Raw genomic sequence first — 23,625 nt, 5'->3', positions numbered from 1 at the left:
TTCAAACTGGCATAAAATCAATCCTTTGGAGGATCAGTTGTATAGTCCCTCTCTTCAAATCTCAGTCATTGGCAGCTCCCAGGTATAGGGGTTTTGTATGTGTATGTATGTATGTATGTATGTATGTATGTATGTATGTATGTATATATATATATATATATATATATATATATATATATATATATATATATATGTGTGTGTGTTCCGTGTATGTCTGTAATATCATCATCAGGAATCAGGTGCTCTCGTTTACAAGTTAAAATATGATGTTGAATATTTTACTGAAAACAACGAATTTTGACCAAATCTGATTATTTAGAAGGAGACAGTGAATTGTCCTATAGTGGTAGTATTACATTACATTAAACACAGTCTCGCATCTGAGTGACCAGCGTTTCGGGTACATATCAGGATCAGCTGCTCTCTTAGACTGTCACAGTTATATCGGCAGCACCAGTTCTTGTGTATAATGTAAGTGATCAGCCTAGTTCTGAGCTGCAGCCATCCTCCAGACTCTCGTACTCTTCCCCAGTGTCCTGGTTGAGTACAGAGACCTAGAGACTGACCCTCCTCTCAGTTGGAAGTCTCGAGTGTCTTCCCGTCGGTAATCAAAGAGACAGAGGTGTGTTGGAACTCATCAGTCAGACATCTCCATTTTCACACTACAGTTACAAAACCAAAAGCTGTTCTCATAAATAAAATATAATTTATAACCCAAAATATTTATATATCACAATGAGCTTAGCTCAGATGGGGAATGTTACCAGAACAGTGCATATATCAGTTGAGCCAGAGCTCCTGATGTCAGTGTATGGGCAAATGTCTCTTATTTGAATAAAACTATATATCAGAAATGAAAAAAAATTATATATCTGGGGAATAATATATATATATATATATATATATATATATATATATATATATATATATATTTATTTCTACAGAGATTTAAAAAAAAAAAAAAAGTGGGGTACCCCCTCTATTCACTATTAACCCTAGTGCTGCCAGCCCACTGCTGGTTCTGTGAAAATTGGGAAAAATAAAAAATTACGTGGGGTTCCCCTGATTTTCACTAAACCAGCACTAGGCAAACCAGCCAGGGTTGGAGGCACTATAGCAGTGGGATACGTGACAGGGGTCCTCCTGCCATAATGACTAACCAACTCCAGGCTGTTCAGCGCTGGGCTGAATTCCCTAGGGAGTGGGGTCCGCCAAAAAAAATGAGCAGCCCCACCCCCTAGGGACAGCCAGCCCAGTGTTGATAGCACTAGGGCTCTTCCTACCCCCGTGGGCTGTGGGTAGTAGGGTAATAACGGTGAAAAATAGAGGAAAAAACAAACGGAAGCCATTTTGTTTTGTTGAACTACAAGTCCCAGCCAGCCAGGTTCCCCAAAATAGTGTGGGCATGCTGCTTCTTGTATAACTACAAGCACCAGCATACCCACGGCAGCCAGGGCATGTTGGCATTTGGAGATCCACAAGTGCCAACATGCCCTGACACCCACGGCTGGCTGGGACCTGTAGTTCACCAATGAAGTTTTCCTCTGTTGTCAAGCAGCTTTCAATCCAAAAATGGCTGTAAACCAAGTCCAAAATAAATTTATAAATCCATGCTTGTAATCTGTTCATTTCTTCATCTAGGGGGGACCCATTGTTGATTGAAGTCTTCAGTTCTTCACCCGGGGGGGGGGGGGGGAGCCCATATTTGTAATTCACACGATTGTTTGCTACTATAGGCTCTCTGTGCTGCGCAGGGGTCAGAGGATGGCCCCCTGTGCTGCGCAGGGGTCAGAGGATGGCCTCCTGTGTGAAATTCCATAGACAAAAAACCTTACGGTTTAACATGTCCGATTAAGGTTCCTTATACACCACTCAAACTCCAAAAAGCAATGAAATTACGACGATTAAGGCAGAAGCCTTAATGGACGTGTTCCTTGAGCAATACAGACATGGTATGACCTCATGTCCTGCGGTTAGAGGAAGTTGCTTTACTGCCTCTTTCTAAGACACCCAGGCCCTAAACTAAGCTAAACTAAGAAAATGTAATGGTACTGTATGTGTGAATTCCAGTGAACACACAAATCTGTGAATTAGCGGATCCACCATTTTGTGAGTGACAGCAATCTCACTACATGATAGTGCTGAATCTGCAGCTAACCGCAGGATATGATGTCATACCATGTCTGTATTGCTCAACGAACACGTCCATTAAGGCTTCTGCCTTAATCGTCGTAATTTCATTGCTTTTTGGAGTTTGAGTGGAAGAGTTTCAATAGTTTTCTTACATTTTAGATGGTGTGTAAGGAACCTTAATCGGACATGTTAAACCGTAAGGTTTTTTGTCTATGGAATATATATATATATATATACACACACACACACACACACACACAAAGATAATCAACCACTCATTTCCCTTTACTGAATAAATTTAATAAGACTTTACATATTAACTTTAAAAGATTATCTTTGCGAGAGGTGAGCTCAGCCTATATTCTTGTGTGTTTGGATATTTGTGGTACAATTGGCAAGTCTGCCTTCTCTAGCACAGAATTGTGAAACACATTTTAATACACTGTGCATGGGATTACAATTATTCATAAATAAAATATGTTTTTTGTTTTTTTTCAAAATAAACAATAAAGCAGAATCTCCCTTTAATGTGACTGCAATATAAGCAATTTTCTTCCCTTCATCACCAATCTCATATAATCACTTGTCACACAAGCAGTGTTCACGGTCATATGAGAAATTGTCAGTGTGTACAGACGTCCTGCTCACTATAGAGATTAGTGATTGTGACAGGATGGCCGCCTGGGTAACGGACGCTGCGAGTGTACCCCGTTGCTGGTGTACCTGGGCTGGTACTCCAGACCTCTTCCTATAGATCGGGGTTGCTGTGGATGGATACCCCCTGGCCTATCACACTGACCAGAGTGGTGGTACTGGATGCTGGGTCCAAACCTCAGAAATAACCGGGAACAGATTAGATTTAGGGTGTAATCTGTAGGACACAGCAATAGTGAAGTTTCCAAGCAGGTCTTTGAAGCAAGTAATTTTTGTTTGCTCACCCTGGTTGAAGGTACCGGGAGCAGGTCAGATGAAGCAAGAAGAACAATTTTCAATACAAGACATTGCTTTTTATACAAATTTGGACACAGCCTCACAGGGTAAGCCAGTCTCCTGAGGTATGAGCTATTTTTAGTATCGGGATACAATTTGTTTACCCAAACATGGATTTACATGCAATGCAAAGCTAACAAAATTTACATTTATCTGTGATATCCTAAAACTTGCATCTTATTTTGGGACGCAGGGATTCTAGGAGCAAGTCTTAATAAAACCTTCCTGTGCCTTCAGGTGCTTGACCATCTGTAAAGAAAGGGCATGGTGTATGGAACCAGTGTTACAACCCCTTAATCTAATCCATACCCAGACTGCACTTTTTAGCCATGTTGCTATTAAGAAGTATCAGTGATGGAACTATAACATCTCATTGGAAATATATTTCAGGGGTTAAATTTCACCTTCACAGAGAACACTCAGGAGTTAAGTGAATTAAGCTACCATTGTTATTTCTGTTTGCTCCCTATTGTCCACTAGTGAGCTCTACAGACAGCCAGGAGCTGGACTCAGCAGGAGTCACCTGAGGGAGGACCCTGGGAAGATAGGGGAGGGAGCTGGATAGTGTGAAAAGCCCACCAATCGAGACCTTTTACAACTCCCCTGAGCAAGCAGTTCCCAGGGTGGGATTAAAAGGCGATAAAAGAGGCTACCCTGGGAGCTGGACATGAATGTGACTGACTTTGGCCAAGAGGTGAGTCTCTGCCAGAGATGTGCTGTGAAACCTATCTCACTAGACTTTTTTTGAACGGCTTTCCTCACTTGTTGGACCCGCTATCGTTAAGAAGGCCGTGCTGTATTTAATCTTGTTCTGCAGAATAAATCATCCTTCTATTTTTCCTCTAATACTGTGTCTGAATGATTTGGGAAAAACGTATCTTCATATTTCACACATCGAAAGGTCTAATTAACATGGGATTAACATGGGTCCTGTCTGCAGACAGCTGCAGAATACACATTTCCAAAGCAAGTTACAAAATCCTCTTGCAAAGTTAAAACAAACAAATTTTTTCCCCTGCTCTCAGAAATAAAGATATCTCCTTTACCAACATACACACAATATAAACAATACGTACATTTGCAATTATATAAATAAGCGCCCTGTGTTATTTCCTTTAAATAAATATATACCATAAGTTATTTATTAGTGATCCAGTCACAGTGATATAATAGCCATGGAAATGAACTGAATGCACTACAGGCACAAGAGCGTGTGTGTATCTACCCTTGAGGTGTAATAAAGCTTTGGGGCATGGCCTAGTGTGAAGGGATGTATGATATCACTGTGAGCATGACTAGACCTGGAAATTACCTAAAATAGCCCTTAGCTATTCATTAAACATAATGCACTAGTACAGTTTTAAATGAGGGTGATAGGTATCATAGTTAGAGGGAAGTGCTCTCTACCTACATGTTTAACAAGACATCGGTATAGTTTGAAAAATGTACATGTAATTCCACTTTACCATGCACCTGGAGTGTTCCCTGCACTGTACTGACCTGCCCAGCGTTTGTCCAGTGCTTCCATCCACAATCTCCACATCCTTGTCTCCTTTGGACCAATTCACACTACAAGTGGGGAAGGTTGGTGGAGGAGGATTGCTATTGACTTCCGGTCCAATATACAAATAAGGAGAGTGTACAGCATAGGAAGGAAAAAAAGCCAAGTCCAGGGGAGGCTTAAGTCGGTCAACGACAGCCTGAGAGAGAGAGGTTATCTGCTGCTCAGTGGTGCCTAGGTTTACAAGAGATACAGGCACACAATTAGCAAAATCAAATCATAAATAAATCAGTCAAAGTTGAGCGTGCTCTGCACTATATGACCTTTATGAGATGGTCAGAACTTATGATTACACATGTACATAATATTCTGTACCTATGACGATGCTTGTTATGTACAGCGGTTTCACAACTTGGCTCAGCAAGGCACCCTGCACCCCGAGGACACTCCATTTCAGCAATTTGTCAGTGGCAGTCATACAACAAACACGTGCAGCCAGTATACTGGGGGGACAGTCAGACACTGAAAGCAGAGAACCCTTAGAGTGGATAGTCAGGGGTACAGTAGTCTGTTCTCCCCATGATCTAGGAGACATAATATGACAAGAGTCTCACAATATGCTTACATGTGACAAGGAAACAAATAATAATTAACCTATTGAATTTAGTCATTTATTAATTGTCCGAGTAGATATTCTCCCCTAAACTGTTGCCATCTGTAGACACCCATCACAAAATCTCTGTACACCACCTTAGTTCATATTTCTAGTCAGTAGTCACTAATCTGTTCCCACCTGGAAGTCACTAACAGGCATGACTGAGCACCTCCTTCCGGGATGCAGCTTAAATACAGATGCAGATAAATGTTAGGTTTAAGCACCAGGCACTGGCTCGGCTCAGGAGCCTCGAATATGCACTTCTTAGTCACATCAGGATGCTCACTGTGGTAGAGGTTGATCTCTTTGTACAGGTATCTAAAGAAATGATACAGTTACAATATTGATGAGAACTTAGGGACTGATGAGTGACTGACAGTCAAGCAGCAAGCCAATGCAAGATCATCATGGAATTCCCTCTTTACCATCCAACACTGATTTCTACATACACACAGCCTGTTATATATGTTTAGTCCCATTCTCTACCATTCATAGATATAGGTGATAGAAAAGTTATCACAGAGGTTGAGACCCTGATGGGACAGAAAGAATATGTAATTATTAACCAAAAATGGCGAGCATTCTTCCTGAGCAGGAGTGTATTACAAATGAATGCACTCAGTCTGGAACTCGAAGCAGTGATGAAGGCTTTGTCTGTAAACAATGAAACACCTGCTGGATATACAGGAGAATGTAAAGAAAAGAAAGGATGTCCACACTGGAAGGGGATTGTATCAAGCATTATATCATCCTGCACAGTTACAAATGTCATATCATTTATTACAATGTATGGGGTAACTCTACTGAGCATTACATAAACTAAAATATTAAAAGGAGGGAAGAGACAGAGTATTCACAAATAGAGACACCCAAATTGCACATAAATTGACATGTTAAAATTTCTTAACTTTATTCATTTGCTCTAAAATATATAGGGGCGGCATATCTGTGACGTGCCACGGAGTGCCTCCGGAACAGTCACGTGGGCACTCCGTGGTGATAGAGCATTGCAGGTTTTGTCTCTCACCTCAAAGAGGTGTACTTTTGATGTACTTGAGATTTGCAGTCTTGTGAGCCATTTTAAATGATGCGTTAATAAATATTATGGGTTTATGGAAAAGTATACTTATCAGTTGTTATATGTGTATGTGACCTGCAGATAGAGGGCTGAGCACTCCTTTATAAAGTATTGTGTTTTGTAGGTTACGGAAAGAGTACAAATTTTTGTTTATTGGCGCAGCACTTAATTATTTTCATCACTATCTCTGCATTAATGTTTTAATTATTCTATGCTTCTATACTTCAGATGCGTGACTAAAGTGATTAAAGGAACATGGTATTTTGATGTCCAGCGCCTGAGGTTTACATATAAATTATATATACATATATTTTTAATTCCTCAAATACCATGTAAGAGACTGATAAGCTCACACAGTAAATCATTACTTCAAGTTATAGCTACTAAAGACGGTTCTGCATCCTAATGAATGGTGCATTTTTTTTATACATGGCTTCTTTATGTTGGCTAAATAATGACAAAGTAAAATCTGTGTGTTATTTGTCACAGGATTGATCAAAATTTAAAAAATTAACGAGATGATTATTATCTCCCGAAATGTTAAAACACAAATTTAAAGATGTATTTAATTGTTCAGATGACTGTATTTCAATTATTAAATGGTTATATAGTGTGTCACACCTCACCTCAACAGTGCCCTTCTTGCCACCACCAATGCATGGCTATCATGAACTAGGAAACCCTGATATTCCTGCCACCCTTGGTACCAGGTGTCACCAGTTGCTAGAGACACCACCTCATACATGTCACCATTCATCTCCTTGTCTGGGTCGTCTATGGCATCTGTGGATCAGACAGATAAAGTAATACTTACAGAATATGTATACATGCATGCCTCAATAGATATGTGAAGTTTGAGCTTTCTCACCTCTCTGCAGGATAAAAGCAGCCAGATTGGTCCTGTGCTTGTAATATTCGGTTTCACCCAACAGGTGGTAAAAGGCATCATTGGCCACAGCTGCACATCTCTGCTCATGTGTGATAATATTCTCTGCAGGAAGAAAATTCATATATTGGACTATTATTCCTGGAGTCACCTATCAACTAGTTCACAAGGAATGATTCAATTTATTATACAAGAGTGTGAGTCAAAAAACAAGTATTTAATTATCAGACAGACTGGTTGAGGCTCTTGGTATGAAGGCCTGCTATGTAGCTATTGATTGTGAATTATGACATCATGGAGAGAGCACAACACACATGGATTTCTTATTAAGCCATTTTGGGGACAGTATGGATGGCACCTATGGCCTACCTAAAATGCAAACTTCAATTTTTTTTTTTTAATTTGCAGTTTCTAGTTGCTGCAACATATTAAAGCAACCATAATTAAATAAACAGTTAATTTCTGTTTTTAAATAACCCTGTAAATTGAAAAAAGGACATTGTAATTATTTTACACAGGTTAATACTTGCTGCTCATATGCATTCAAGTGGATTCCTTATGCTGATAAGAATGGAAGGATATACCCTACAAATGAATAAACAAGTAATCACACATAATGCATAACAGATAAAACTGCTGTTCCCCCATAGAGGTGACTGGCTTCATAATACCTGTGAGGATACCACTCTTATGTGTAGCTTTTATCCAGGGCTAGCTGGTTATCCCGAAGGCTGCCTCATGTGCTGGCTGAGGATTCCCGGGACCTCTGAGTTTGGAATCACTTTGACAAACAACTGGGAAGTACAAGGGTGCTTTAGGTAACAAAAGCCAGAGGGTTCACCGCAAAAAATAGCTTACTACTCAACCATACCCTAAAGTGGCTATATTCACCTGTTCCCGTGGAGAGCTGTCCCAATCACTGAGCCACAGTATTCACTCCTCAGTCGGCGGGGCAGCAACCAAACCCCATGTCCTACTGCTTTTAGCAGGCACAAAAAGTAACAAGGTCCATGGAGACTTCCATGAGCAGAGTAGAAAGCATGATTCTCTGATCAGCCCAACAGGAGCAGTTACGCCTAGCTAGCAACAGCGCAGCAACATGTGCTCATTATATAGACCAAAAACCAGTCTCCACCACTGCCATAAATTCAAATAAGCACTGTACCAATTCTGGTGGATGTTTGAGCAGGGTAACCAATCTGGCAGAGTGAGTAGTCTACACTAAGTCAACTAATCCGGAAGCTCATTTACGTTCTGTGTCAGGATCTCTTAAAAGCATACCAACACCTAAAATTTTATACCAATATATCATGCACCCTGATCTTGCCGCAAAATCCCCTAAATAACTATCATTTACAGGTACAGTTAGTGTTATGGGGACAGTTGGCTCTGTAATTTTGAGGTTAGGAAGTGTTTTGCATTTTTTTGTTAACTGATCCTAATTATAACACCATTATACTGAATAATTAAATCAATATATGTGTAATATAGGTGTGTAACCAGGGGCTGGTTGGCAACTTTTATTCTTGGGACAATGCAACAGAAAAACAGGCATGACAAATACCATGTAAGTGTGGTTTAACAAATGTGGGTGTGGTTTATAAAGCCATGTAATATGAAAAAAATGTTATTTCAAACAGATATAACCAAATACAACACCTATTTGACTAGTATTCAATGCAGACAGTATTCTAGTGACCTGTATACAATACACAGAACTTTCTAGTGGCCTCTAAACAATACAGAGAGCATTCTAGTGACCAATTTACAACACACAGACAATTTTAGTGACCTTTGTACAAATACAGAGAGCATTCTCACAAAACACAATGTATACTAGTAACTACTATTCAATGCCAATCCTGTTGAGGAGGCCATTATAAAATGCAGACTCCCAAAACTACAACCTCTGCCTAGAAACAAACAGTTTCTCTCGGGACCGATATTGGTTTCCAGGACAAATGGGGTAAGCCAGCGGTTCCAAATCTGTGCACCCCAGGGAGCCGCGGTGACCACACAAAGGTGTCGCTGCCAAAGCCGGCAGTGAGTGGGGTAGGCAAGTCGTGGGGGGGGGGGGGGGGTTGGGTATACCAAGCACTCCTGAAGGGGCACATTGTGATATTTTGAATGGGCTCACTCTCATGGTGAAGGGAAGCAGTGGTATGATGAAGGGGCCTAAATACATCTTACCTTATTTTCACCCAACTACTTAAGATACAGGACTACTCTATTTTGGGGTGTGAGGAAAAATCAGTGGGGATTTCTTATAAAAATCCCTCTCTATATAATAAAGTCTGCAAGAAAAGTCTGTGTTGTTCAGTCACTTCATTGAAGGTGATAAGTAAGGGCTGCTGTTCCAACACAAAGCACATTCTGCTTGAAGGGAAGGGAAAGGCAGTGTCTAGCCCTTCTCAGGTTGTACTTTTGCTGAACAGAATAAAGTTATCAGCATGGCTATTAGTCCTGTGCAACCATGTTATTGAAGTACAGGGAAGGTGGAGGCGGAGTCAGCCACATTACTGAAAGAGAGGGAAGCTGGAGCGGAGTCAGGTACATCTCAGGAGGCACCTTTAATTGTTGTCACTAAGAACACTGCACCTGTTCAATCATCTAAGTGTGTCCTGAAAATGAACATAATTGACCTAAGTGAACACAGTGGAGGCTGTTATTTGTTGCTCTGGCTCCACATAATACTCTGAAAAAAACCTGGATACACAAACAGGGGAAAGACAATGAAACTGGGGCATTTATACTGTAGGAGAAAATCCAAGAAGGGGTAGTCAAATTAAAAGTTCTTCAAGCTGTTCTGCCTCCCAGGAGCTTGTCAAGGCTCAGCATTGTACATCTCTTACCAGACTGGGTTCACAGGTTGTATATTTGTCACATTATTGGTCTCAGATTTCTATTGTAATCACAGCTCAGCTTTGAACACTAGTCATCAGAAAGGGCATCTGCTTTTTATGTCAAGTGAAGTCTGGCTGTGTAATTGTAAACTGGTTACGTGGGGTCTGGATGCATAATTGCATGCGAATCATATGGGAGCTGCATTGTACATTTAAAAGCAGGGGTTTTCTATCTACATATACGATGTGTTTGTGTATAATTATTTTGGCACCTTGTTATAATCAAAAGTAGATCAATGAACACAGATCCTCAAACTAGACATACGTGTATTGTCTATGTGTAGATCTATTTTTGCAGCTTGCTTTCATGTTTGTGTGCACCAAAAGCAATTATAATTAACTTTAAATCTTGGTTACTTGAATGCTATTATAGTTAAGAAATAGTCCTTGTAAACGACACCCACAATATGGATAAGCCACTCTCTCTGCACACAAAGACAAACGACAAACTCCAACTCTGGCTTCTAACTTTTGGACAAATTTGATGAAGCCTGTGCCTTGCAGTGTTGTAGAAGACAAACCAGTTAGTCCTGACACTGGGTTGTTAAAAACAAAAAAGACACAAGAAACTATTTTTACAGTAGTTTCACTTGGGAATCTGCATCTGATTATGTTGTTTAACTTAGATATCGGAGATCTGGTCACTGTATGATAATAGTGCTTAAAATCCTGTTCTGGAGGAACAGGCAGGGTACACATCATTCTACGCAATTTGCCACTGAACATAACTGCAATATTCTGCTGCATGCATTTATACCCCAGCATCGCAGATTTTGCTGCGCACCTCCATGGTATGCGAGGCAAAATCTGTGATGTTGCATCACCATGAGACCACTCCGGAGGCACTATGCAGCATATCGTGGAGAATTGAACTGGCCCGCAAATGTGTTTTTTGAAGAGCTTTGTCTGTTGTCCAATATTGTTCTTTTTAAACGTGATCTCATGTCGTCGCTGTACAATACAGAAAGTCACATGGTTTGTTGAGAACAATAGGACACATTAACCATGTTAGAACACATTTAAAACACGGAATCTGACCTGAATTTTCTCCACATTGCTCCAGGTCTGCAGACACGGTTGTGTGATAATTCTTCTGTAAGTTGGGCAAGGACTCCATGATTTAAGTCTAAGAAGGTAAGAAAATAGGGCTGCATTTAGAATCTGCTGTTCAGTGCAATCCCTGAGAGTTGATCCCCCTAACAAGTTCAGTTTTCATTTACAATTTCATCTTGTAGGAAACAGTCACAAATGGTCAATAACATTTCAGCAAATATATTAATTTTCATAATAGGTTTTAATGTGTGCATCACTTAACTGCAAATCTATCTTTTTTAATTTGTAACTGGTGGGGGATGTACATTTTTGCTAGCATTGCACTGTTCTACTCTGGGGCTAATTCTACTGCTAGAATAGTTGTCTCACCATCTCACTTTTACATGGTTTCTACCTTTGGCTTTACCACAGTATTTGTTGTGTTTGCATATCTTTGTGCTGACCCAGGGATTGTGAGCAGCTTGATTCAGGGCACTACTACAGGTCCCCCAAACCCTAGAATTATTGTTATTCATAAATCTGTGGATGCTCCTGTCTCTGCTCTGCACTCTATGCTTGTGTGCCCCTTTTTCTTTATGGTTTTATTACACAGGCCACTTTTTGTGTGAAGTGATTTATCTTATTAACAGTATAGGACCAGACCGACGCCCAGGAGCTCTGACCTGTAGCAGAAACAGGTGTGCCGTGTATATAACATGTGAAGTCCTGGGGGAGCCTTTACGTTATACAAATGAAACTAAAAGCTGCTATAACTCACACACAACTCTACTTACAGACCTCTCAACTCTTCTTCCCTTCACAAATACCTGTATTGTTATGTATTTTACCTCCCTCATTGGTCACCTCTTCTCAATAGCCCCATAGCTTTCTAAATCACGTCTGTGTCCATTTATACACTGCACATACTGACTGGGCAACTACAGGATGTTCAGCTGTTGTGGAACTACAAGTCCCAACATAGCAGACAGAACCAGGAGACAGACAAAACACGTTAACAGTACTCGCCTCTTTCCCCTGCGGTACAGGCAGTTACAGATTCCCCTCCTCCCTGAGCTGTGGTGAGCGCCTCCTGATGACATCGAGGACACACTCAGCACACAATAGGTCTGCTCTACGGCTGCCTTTCCCTCTTATCCCTCCCCCTCTTATCCCTCCCCTTTTGCCCAGCACAGTGCAGTGTCCACAGCTTCTGGGGAAATAAATACAAAGTAGTTTTATTTACAGAGAACATCTCTGTTCACTTGAAGCTGTAATTTATGTGTACAAGGAAATGGTGGGAGGGGGCTTTGGGCAATAGGAAGCCCCAATAAGTGCTCCCCTGCCACTGGGCAATTATTATATCATTGTGATCCAATAGGAGGGAAAAATATCCATAGAAGCCAATACAACTGCTCTCTACAAATGCTAGTCACTGGATGACTGACCTAAATTGTATGGGACTAATTTTACCTGTTAATCAACCACAAGTGGCAAGCGTGGGGAAATAGTCATGATTGGCTAATGGGAATGTCACTTCTGGTAACAATCATTCAGGGGTAACTTTTGTAGGGAGATGCTGAGTCTGAGAATAAATGTGTGTGTATGTATATGTATGTATATATATTTATATTTATAACATAGGTTTGGCTAACATTGTGTTGTACATGAATTTTGAAACAGAGCATTTCCTGTTGATTTAAAAGTAGAAAGCTTTAAGGTGTCCATTGTTGCTTCCACTCCTGACATAAGAGCTGGGCACAGCCATTCCTTCATTTTCTCCTCCCTGTCTAGGAACCTAACACAGTGTGATTTTTCTCCTTCTGTACCATGGCTATGTTGCTTGACTTTATCAATTTTCACATTCATGGTACACAGTGTTCTCCCCAGAAAATTTTGCTAGCCGGGCGGCATTAAGAAGCAGCCGGGTGGTTGCAGTTGTAACAATTCAGGGGCAAACGCAGGAATTGTAGAGGGGGGTTTCCACACCACGCCGCCAGTGGGCATGACCAGCATGCATGGGGGCGTGGCTATAAAGACAGTACAAGACAGCACTATAAAGACAGTGCTTGGCTGCTCTCCAACTCTTCCTATCCCCATAATATACATTGGCAATGCTGCATGCACTACTGTTAGGTGCACGCAACTCTCCCTTTTCAAGCAGAGCTGTGTGAAGCAGGAACAGAGTCCAGCCACCTCAATTACACAGTGCCCCAGCCTGAGGGGGGGGGGAGGCACCAGGAACCCGCCCCCCCTCGGTTTGCCTATGCAATTTGCAATAATAGTGAAAAATGTTGGAGATTATTACTCACACTTGCCAGGACTGGTCAGACTGGTGGTCAGTGGACTAACACACACTGCTGGCTGTGGTGCTCACATAGTGCCTGTTATAATAGGAGAAACAATGGTTTATTCTATTATATTAGGGCTCTGTCGGGCTCCAAGAGTCAGCTGGCAAATAAAATAAGCCGGGTGGAGCACCCAGGAAATAGGTACTGGGGAGAACACTGGTACGTTTACAGTCCCTGTATGTCTTCTTACATACTTCAACACTTCTAGTGGTGACACGAACAGAGGCCATAGCTTTAACAATGCTGTTCCAGATTTTGTGTTTGAATTTTGAGGAGGTTGTTTGATCAGGTCTCTCAAGGAGTATTTTGTAATGCTGCAGGACATGTGTGGCGGTAACGAGTGTTCTTACACTGGGGCCGGTATCCTCTTCAGCTAGTGAGTCCTCATCAATTCATGCTGCACTGGATGCAATGGCTAAGCTCCTCCAACTCCTCCAATCCTATACTCATTCTGCCTCTTAAACTTCTCTCCTTTACATGCAATTTCTGGAATTCCAGATGCATCTGTAACAAACTAGTTCCCATCTATGACCTGTTCCTCTCTCACTCCTTCAACCCCTTTGTCCTCACTGAAACCTGGTTCACACTTTCTGACACTGTCTCACCTACTGCCCTCTCCTTTGGTGGTCTTTCCTTTACACACACCCCACCCTGATGGCCACCAACATGGTGGTGTAGACATCCTTCTATCTCTTCAACATTGTTCCACTTGTGCCCTCTATCTTGTTTTCTTCTTGCAAGACCCACACCATACGTATGTCTCTTCTCCCATGTCAACCTCCATATTCCAGACCCCAACTCCCACTTCCTCAACAAATCTGTAACATCTTTAGGGATTTTAATATCCTTATTGATAGCCCCAATGGAACTTCTGCCTCCAAATTCCAATTCATCACTTCCGATCATTGTCTTACCCAGTGGACCTCTTCTCCCACACACCCAGACTGGCACTCCCTTAACCTTGTGTTCTCTCACCTCTGTGACATCTTCATCTCCTTATTTCTGCCGCTTTATGACTGCAGCCTCTTCTACTTCCACCTCTACCCTACTTACTCTCGACCTTCCATACCCAAAACTCTGCAGACGCTATACAAATTGTGTGATCTTGACCCCTCCCATTTCTCTGCCACCCTTGAACCACTCCTCTCTCCGGCCTCCTCCTTGCCCTAAAGCAGCAATCTGCTTTTACAATCTCCTTTTTCTTGATCAACTCCGCAGCCCAGGAGTAGCTACCCCTTTCCACCTTACCTCCTTCCTTCCTCTTCCCCCTCTACCTGATCCCTCAACCTGTTTGCCTCCTCTTCTCTCTCCTCTAAAACTTGCCATCACTTGGCCCACCTTTTTCAACCTGTCCCTCTCTTCTGGCATCTTTTTTTATGCCTTCAAACATGCGCACATCACTCCCATTTGTTACACACTTACCTGCCCCCGTTCCAGCGCCGCAATCTCTGCTACTTTCGGGTCTCGGCAGCACTGTCACATGACCCTGCAGGGCGGGGAATTCAAAACTGCACTACTAAAACCCTGCTCTGACGCCTGGGCAGCGTCTGAGCAACTTCTTCCGTTCCTGACTTAGAGATTTCCTGTGAATTCCAGTGTACCAGACCAAGCTTGTTGATCTTCCAGATTCTGCTCTCCAGTGTACCAGACCCAGGCTTGTTGACAACGTTTATTCCTCTGCTCCAGTGTACCAGACCCAGGCTTGTTGACTACGTTTATTCCTCTGCTCCAGTGTACCAGACCCAGGCTGTTGACTACGTTTATTCCTCTGCTCCAGTGTACCAGACCGAGGCTTGCTGATCACGTTATCTCTCCCCTCCAGTGTACCAGACCCAGGCTTGCTGACCACGTTATCTCTCTGCTCCAGTGTACCAGACCTCGGCTATCCTGACAACGGAGTGGTTCCTATTTACCTTCCAGTTCTAGTGTGATCGCGAGCTATCTCCCGCATCCTTACCTCTAGAGGCAGACCAGTGGACCGCGACCTGCGTTCCTCCGCAGCGAAGCCCATCCCGCCTTGCGGCGGTTCTTGGTGAACACCAGGGGGTTCGTTAGACTCCGCACCACCGGCTGGCCAGTGCTGATCTAGAGTAAGGCAAGTACTCCATATTTTATTACCTATATTACTGCACGTTACACAACTGTTACACCATTGTCAAGAAACCATCTGTCGACCATATCTCTCTCTCTTGCTACTGTCTCATATTCCCTACTCTCATTCCTTTCCAAAATTCTCGAACAGATAGTCTACTTACAACCTACTAACTACAACCATTAAACACACTTTCTCATCAGAACTCTCTACTTGACTCCTTATAATCAGACTTTTACTCTCCCCACTTCACTAAGACTTCCCTCACAAATGTGACGAATAATCTGCTCTTAGCTAAATGAAAGGGCCCCTTCTCCCTCTTCTCTTGTTCCTTGATGTCTGTGCTGCTTTCGGCACAGTTTACTATTCTCTCCTCTTTGACACCCTTCAATCCTTTGGCCTTCTGCAGCAATGTCCTTTTGTGGTTTACCTGCTATCTCTTTGATTGCTCCATCAATGCTCTGTTCATGGCCCATTGCTTTTTTTTTTCTCTTCACACCTCCTCTCTTGATCAACTCATCTGCTCCTTCGGCCACCAATATCACCTCAATGCTGATGACAGTCTAATCTACCATACCTCCCCTAACCACTCCTTTAGTGTTTCTACCTCTGGCACATCTTCCCCTCCACTCCCACTGTCTGTTGGGGTCGCATAAAGCTCTGTTCTTGGCTCTTTACTTATTTCATTGTACACCTCTTCTCTTAGGGCACTAATTTCCTCATTCAGCCTCCAGTACCACAAGATGACAACCAAAGCTATATCTCTTCCCCTGACCTCGCCCGTTCTGTACTATTTTGGCATCAAAAACACCGCCCTTCATACATCTCAAATCTCATATCAGAATAATCTCCCTCCCGCATTTTTCGGTCTGCATTTGACCTGCGCCTTGTCTCGTCTCTGGGAACCAACTCTCACTCCCACCTACACGATTTCTCCCATGCTGATCCCCACTTATGGCATTCCCTACCACGCCTAATCAGGCTTTTCCACAGCCTTCCCAAACCCATCTCTTTTTTTAGAGCTTACCTTATCCTCAATAATGCTATTCACTCTAAAGCACCCTCACAACTGTCCCAATCCACACTATAAATCACATTTGCTCCTCTTGTTTCAGCTGTGCCCTCTTCCATTTAGAATGTAGGCTCTCTAATGAGCAGGGTCCTCCATACCCTTTGTTTTCATGTCTGCATTTATTTTGTCTACCTTGTATGTCCTTGTTTCCTGTTTATCCTATTTTCCCTACTGTGCGGCGCTGCAGAGCACTGTGGCACCTTACAAATCTATGAAAATAATAATAATAATATTGTGATGGTCACAAGGGTGCACTCCTTATTCTCTATATTTTCTTTGCTCACTTATTGCTCTGTTTTCCATATTTCATGTACCTATACATTTTCCAAACAGTTCCCAACATACCAGGCAGGATCCATACAAGAATTCAGTACCAGACTGTGAATGCTGCAATAACAGGTAGGTGAGAGTAACACCATTTTAATACATAATATGTTATGTCTAAAGAGGCACACCCACACCGACCACGCCCTCCACTTTGTGACCACGCCCTCTTCGACACATTCCTTCTCCTACTAGTTGTAAGTGTGGGGGTGAGGGGCAGAAAGTTGCTGTACTGATGTGAATCGTGTCATCATAGCTTTGTCCCACTCTGTGTGATGATGCATTTGCCCTTTGTATCTCCCCTCTGAGATCTTCCGGAGGGGAGGTAAATGTAGGTAAGTATGTATTTCACGTTCTACCATTCAGTGTACAATATATAATAAATATTCAAGTTGATCAGATACTTAGCGGAGTTGAAATCACCTGCATGGTACTTGTTATAATAGGAGCGCTACACTCCGTCTTCTAGTTTACCTGACAGCCCGTAGTATTCCCGGTGGTCTAGTGTAGGAGGAAGTGGGGCAGCCTCTGAAATTCTGATATGTGCTACTGCGTATGCACAAACCTCAAAACCAGAAGTTCGGCTTTTTTCACCGAGTCTTTCATTGTACACTGAAGTGACCGGATGCAGACTGTATTAGCTCCATTCCTAAGTATATATAAGTGCCTTAAAGTGCCAGTAATTGTGACCAGAGGCTCCCAGTACACATATAGGAGAGTCTGCCTACAAGTGTAAGCTGCTGCACGGACGTGCAGAGTATTACACTTACTTACTGCCTGCATGTATACATATACAAGAGTGCATAAGACTGCCTGCATGCAATTGTATGAACCTGCTGCTGCTGTACTACAAGTCATCACTGTGAGTACCTGCATAATCTATTGTTACTAAGTTCAATAAACAGCAACCTGTTTAAGTTAAAAGCGTTTGTGGCTTCACATCCACCTAACACCACTGACACCTTTTACAACATCAAAGGTATAACCAATACTTCTCACTACTTACAAATCTGTAAAAGGTGCAGAGGCTAAATTTGTCAACAAGAGAGCTCTGAGTAAGCTACAGTAACCATAGAAATTTCAATCTACCCACTAACACACAAACACACACAACATCTCAACCGACCGTGTGAAAAAAAAACATTGTTTTTTTTTTATGGCAATGGTTTTTAACTGCTTTTTAAATAAGGATAATGATGATCATCATTTATTTATATAGTGTGACTGATTCCGCAGTGCTGATAATAATGATAATAAAAATAATAAAGTTTTTTAAATGATGGCTTTTGCCCCCAAAACTAGTTCAAAGCCCATAGTTCTGTATAGCAGTTACTTGCAGCTTTATACCCATTCTGATCTGGCTGCATATGTTCAAGTTGCAGCAAGTCTACGGGCAATACAAATTTACAATCAAGAAATGATTCTCATGCTGGTCAGCTTTGTCAACTTAAAATATATAACTAAAGCAAGTTTTTTTTTCTACCAGCCTTGTCTTCATTCTGGATGGGAAAAAACAAGTTTTGTCTCTGCGGGTTCCAACTCTTGTTTTCTAGACAACTAATGTATAAATTATTAACTAAAAAACTCACTCTGTTGGATATCTTATACCTAGATAAGAGGGTCACCCTCCCTGATATTGATAAAAGGAGAGATACAATTGCATGAAAAAGGATAACGGAGGGTGGGAATTGGCCTGAAATAACATAAACCCCAAGGTTTTTTAATACTGAAGAAAAATAATTAAGCTTAGCAAGAGTTAACTTAGCATAATGGGTTATCATTTATTAGCCAATGGGTATATCTGCCTCACAGCTCTGGGGTTGTGAGTTCGATTCCCGACCATTGCCTTATCTATGTGGAGTTGGTAGGTTCTCCCCACCTTTGCATGGGTTTTCTCCGGGTGCTCCAGTTTCCTCCCACGCTTAATTGACTACTGTCAAATTGACCCTAGTCTCTCTCTCTGTCTGTGTGTGTGTGATAGAGAATTTAGACTGTAATCTCCAATTGGGCAGAGACTGATATGAGTGTGTTCTCTGTACAGCGCTGTGGAATTAGTGGCGCTATATAAATAGATGATGATTATAAGGGGTAAGGGAGGGGCTCCACTACGGAAGGCTTGTAAGCACTGTAAGGGGCAGTTTGTTTTCTCTTGCCTTCCGTAATGTTCAGGTGAGTATAACCTGACTGACCTGATGTTATGTACTTGCCCCTAGATTTGCCCTCATTCAAGATGGCAGTGATCACCTCATGAAGTTTCCATCTTGGATCTCTGTTTTGAACTTGCCCTTACAATAGCCCTTATCCAAGAAGGCCGGGACTGTCTCATGAAGATTCCATCTTGAATCTCATTTCCTGTTTGGGCCTAGAAAAGGTACTTTCTGTTATGAAGCCTTTGCTGGAGTACTGTGTTTGTCGTGAACATAGAGAGCTTGCAGATATTTATAAGGGATAATTCATAACTGCAGTGTAAATAGGTTATATCAAATGAATCCATTGATAAGACAATGGCAACAGGGACACAATTGTTGTAGCCGTTAAAATAAAGTAGTCCGAGGATAAGATTTTTTTAAATAGTCAAGTTTTTTAAGTTACATGATCACAGACCATCTGACTGAACAGATCAGAATAGTAATAATAATACATTTGTCCATATGCATTAAGCATACGGAGAGGCATGTTTAGCTTGGCATTTACACTGATTGGATAACTATTAATTCCATGCATTTCTACTCAAAGAATGTGCCTCCTTAACTGTTTTGTTAATATACTTGTAAATCAGTTCATCAGGACACTGAAGCATGGGTGGGCACTGCTGAGCTCTTTATTCAGCCATTTGCAGACTCCGGGTACATTGCACACTGCCCCACACCCACTTCCCAGCATTCCCCATGGTCTTAGGGACCATCACTAAAGATTCAAGCTTAAACATATAAGGGAGTGTCTACAAACATTAAGCATATCTAATGCAATAACATCACATCTTCTTTTCTTTAAAGATAAGCCCTGTATCTTTCAGTATAACAATTCAACGATATAACATTAAGAACATCATCTAACACGTTTCAATGAGTCTCTCAGGTCTGCGTATTTCTCTTATGGGTCTTTCACACAAAGTCTGTGTTTCGTCAACCATGTTGGACCTTTCTTCCATCATGGTTTGTTCACCGTTATCAAGTCCATCATACATGTCATGCATGAAGGGTATTCTTCAGTCGTGTTGCCATCACTATGGTTGGGTTGAGATCTTAAATCGACCCGATTTCTTCTTACTTCTGTTCCACGATCTGTACGTACAATATAAGATCTTGGTGCTACTTGTGCTTGCACAATACCTTTCTGCATCCAAATCTCTTTCTCATGATCTCGGAGACGGACTTGGTCACCTGATCTTAGATCATATAAGCTTTTTGCTCGCCTATCATGGTACAGTTTCTGTTTCTCCTGTTGACGTACCTTACTCAGTATCACCAATGCTAAGTTATGCGTATTAAGCAGTTCATCACTTATCGGAAGATTTGCTCTAATCCTCCTTCCCATCAGCATTTGTGCAGGAGAGAGTCCATTTTGTAGAGGTGTACTGCGGTAGATTAAAAGACTTTTGTAGAAATCTTCTTTGCCGTCTTGTGTTTTTTTCATTAGACTCTTTACAGTTTTTACTGAACTTTCCACCAACCCATTTGACTGTGGATAGTGGGGACCCGATGTTGTATGGACAAATTCCCACTCTACAGCAAATTGTCTAAATTCAGCGCTGGAAAACTGAGGTCCATTGTCAGTGAACACTTCCATAGGAACACCATGCCTTGCAAAGATTGACTTCATGCAACTGATTATGGCTTTACTAGTAGTTGTAGGTAGAGTCTGCACCTCAGGGTAATTAGAATAATAATCAGTAACGACAATGTGCGTTTTTCCAATACAATTTAAACAAATCTGCGCCTACCTTCTGGTATGGTCTCTCTGGCACTGCATGAGGACTCAGCGGCTCGACTTGTTGCTTTGGTCTGTACATAAGACACAGTTCACATGTAGCTGTTGTCTATGCTATGTCCTGGTTCATTCTTGGCCAATACATCACTTCACGCGCCCTCCGTTTACATTTCTCTTCTCCTAAGTGGCCTTCATGTATCTTGCACAGCATAATTTTTCTTAGTCATGCAGGTATAACAATTCTATTGCCTTTGTAAATAATACCATTGACAACCGTAAGGTCAGTGCGGTACATCCAATAATCATGAATAGACAGTGGGCACGCATTTTTTTCTGCTGGCCATCCTTTCAGAATGATGTCTTGTAACACTTTCATTGTGATGTCTGTCTCTGTTTCTTTTCTTATCTGTTCTTGTCTTGCAAGAGACACAGGTAGAGAAGCTACAATCAAATTAACATATGCGTCTATCTCTTTATCCATCAGACTTTCGGAACCTTCACTTTTGTTCACAGCACGGGAAAGTGTGTCAGCAATGTACATGTATTTACCAGGACAGTACAGCAATTGGACATCATATTTCTGTAGTCTTATAAGCATTCGTTGAATTCTCATGGGACAGTCATGTAACGATTTAGCCATGATAGCTACCAATGGCTTGTGGTCAGTTTCCACTGTAAACGCTTGACCATACACAAATTGATGAAATCGCTCACATGCATATGTGATTGCTAGAAGTTCTTTTTCTATCTGAGCATATCTTGTTTCAGCACTTGTCAATGCTCTTGATGCATAGATTACCGGTTGCCATGTATCCTCATGTTCTTGTAACAACACTGAGCCTAGGCCAAATTGCGAGGCATCTGCTGAAATTCTTATTCTTTTTGTAGGATCAAAGAATCTTAGTACCGGTTGCTCTGTGATGGTCCGTTTCAAGTTTTGCCAACTTTCTTCTTGTTCATGTGACCACATTCACTCATTATTTTTGTCCAACAACCATCTTAGAGGTGCTGTTTGTTCGGAGAGTTGAGAAATAAACTTTCCTAAGTAAGTAATCATTCCTAGGAATCTTCTCACGTCGTCTTTGTTGTTAGGACGTTCCATGTTTATTATGGCTGATATTTTCCTCGGGTCAGGCTTCACACCTTCCTCCGAGACCACGTCACCCATAAAGGTAAGTGTTTTCACACCAAATTCACATTTGTCCTTGTTCAGCTTTAGATTCACCTTCTTGATAAGTTCCATTACTTGTCTCAGTCTAGAATCATGTTCTTCTTTTGTAGATCCCCAGACAATAATGTCATCCATCATTGTTTCAACACCTGAAATGTGTTCAAAAATCATGTGTATCCTTTTGTGATATACTTCTGGAGCAGACAATATCCCATATGGTAGTCGAAGGAATCTGTATCGACCTTCTGGGGTATTAAATGTACACAGCATTGAGCTGGCTTCATCTAGCTTCATTTGCCAGAATCCTGAAGATGCATCCAATTTACTGAACCATTTTGCTCCCGCAAATTGTGACATGATTTCATCTCTGGTTGGTAGTTTGAAATGTTCTCTTTTAATAGCCTTATTTAAATCTCTTGGATCCAGACATATTCTGAGTTGTCCACTTTTCTTTTCAACAATTACTAAGGAGCTCACCCATTCAGTAGGCTCATCAACTTTCTGTATCACACCCAAAGCTTCCATGCGGTTTAACTCCTGTTTTAGTTTTTCTCTCAGCGCAAATGGCACTTTTCTACAGGGGTGTATCACTGGAGGAACTTGCGTGGCTAGATTTATCTTATGCTTGCCAGGCAGACAACCTAAACCTTGAAACATGTCTCTGTATTCTGTAAACACTGATTTGCATTCATCTTCTACTTGTGATGTCACCATGAAAACTTTCTTTATCAAGTTAAGCTTCTCACATGAACTTAATCCTAGAATCGGTTGTACATCTTTATCCACAATCAGTAGAGATGTTTTGAACTTTTGTCCTTTGTAGCTCAGGGTCACTAGGCATGTACCTTTCACAGGAAATTCCTCCCCAGTGTAGCCTGTAACTTTCACATTGGCTGGATGAATTTTAGGTTTTACTCTAAAAGTCTTATAGTCTTGAAACGATATCAAATTCACCTGCGCACCAGTATCAAGCTTAAAGGGAATGACAATCTCGTTCACTGTTAAAGGAACAATCCATTCTTTCTTGTCTGTACTGCAAAGTTCAATACAATTCACAAAAAAATCTTCAGACGTAGCTTGTTCAACGGCATGCACTTTGTTTGTTTCACTATTGGTTCTACAGCATTTGGCAAAGTGATTAAGTCCACCACATTTCATGCAGGTTTTACCATAAGCAGGGCACATTTTAGGATTGTGAGTATTTCCACATCTACTGCAGATTATCCTATTAGGTTGCATTTTAGACTGCTTCATTTTAGAGAATGGTGGTTTGCTTGGCTCTGTTTTCTTCACCACATGTACAGTAGTATCAGATTCCTTGTGTAACTGTTTGGCTTGCAGTCTGGTCATTTCTGCAGATCTGCACATAGTCATTGCCTTGTTTAGTGTTAGGTCTTGCTCTCTCAGCAATCTTTCTCTGAGTCCATTATCCGGTATTCCACAGACAATACGATCTCTAATCAATGAGTCCTTTAAATCACCAAACTCACAGGTTTTGCTGAGTGATTGC

At 41.5% G+C, this 23,625-nt stretch overlaps 1 protein-coding gene across 6 annotated transcripts in view; it reads right to left on the bottom strand.

Moving 5' to 3' along the window:
• The window catches only part of LOC142100820 (adenosine deaminase domain-containing protein 2-like), a 1,209,653-nt gene that overhangs the window by 39,759 nt on the left and 1,146,269 nt on the right, over nucleotides 1-23,625 (bottom strand). For 2 of the 6 annotated variants that reach the window (XM_075184652.1, XM_075184658.1), the window contains exons 1-7: nucleotides 12,205-12,306; nucleotides 11,185-11,272; nucleotides 7,226-7,348; nucleotides 6,984-7,140; nucleotides 5,418-5,597; nucleotides 5,000-5,208; nucleotides 4,624-4,858 (exon numbers count right to left, since the gene is read on the bottom strand). In XM_075184652.1, coding sequence (XP_075040753.1) covers nucleotides 4,624-4,858; nucleotides 5,000-5,208; nucleotides 5,418-5,597; nucleotides 6,984-7,140; nucleotides 7,226-7,348; nucleotides 11,185-11,263 — 983 coding nt within the window. In that variant the 5' untranslated portion in view covers nucleotides 11,264-11,272; nucleotides 12,205-12,306. The other 4 variants (XM_075184653.1, XM_075184654.1, XM_075184657.1 and 1 more) reach the window with 4 other exon arrangements.

This window comes from Mixophyes fleayi, chromosome 9, assembly GCF_038048845.1.
Source record: "Mixophyes fleayi isolate aMixFle1 chromosome 9, aMixFle1.hap1, whole genome shotgun sequence".
In the NCBI taxonomy this organism is placed as follows: domain Eukaryota; kingdom Metazoa; phylum Chordata; class Amphibia; order Anura; family Limnodynastidae; genus Mixophyes; species Mixophyes fleayi.
The sequence above is the reverse complement of the archived record's forward strand: the minus strand, read 5'-3'. Positions and strand labels throughout refer to the sequence as shown.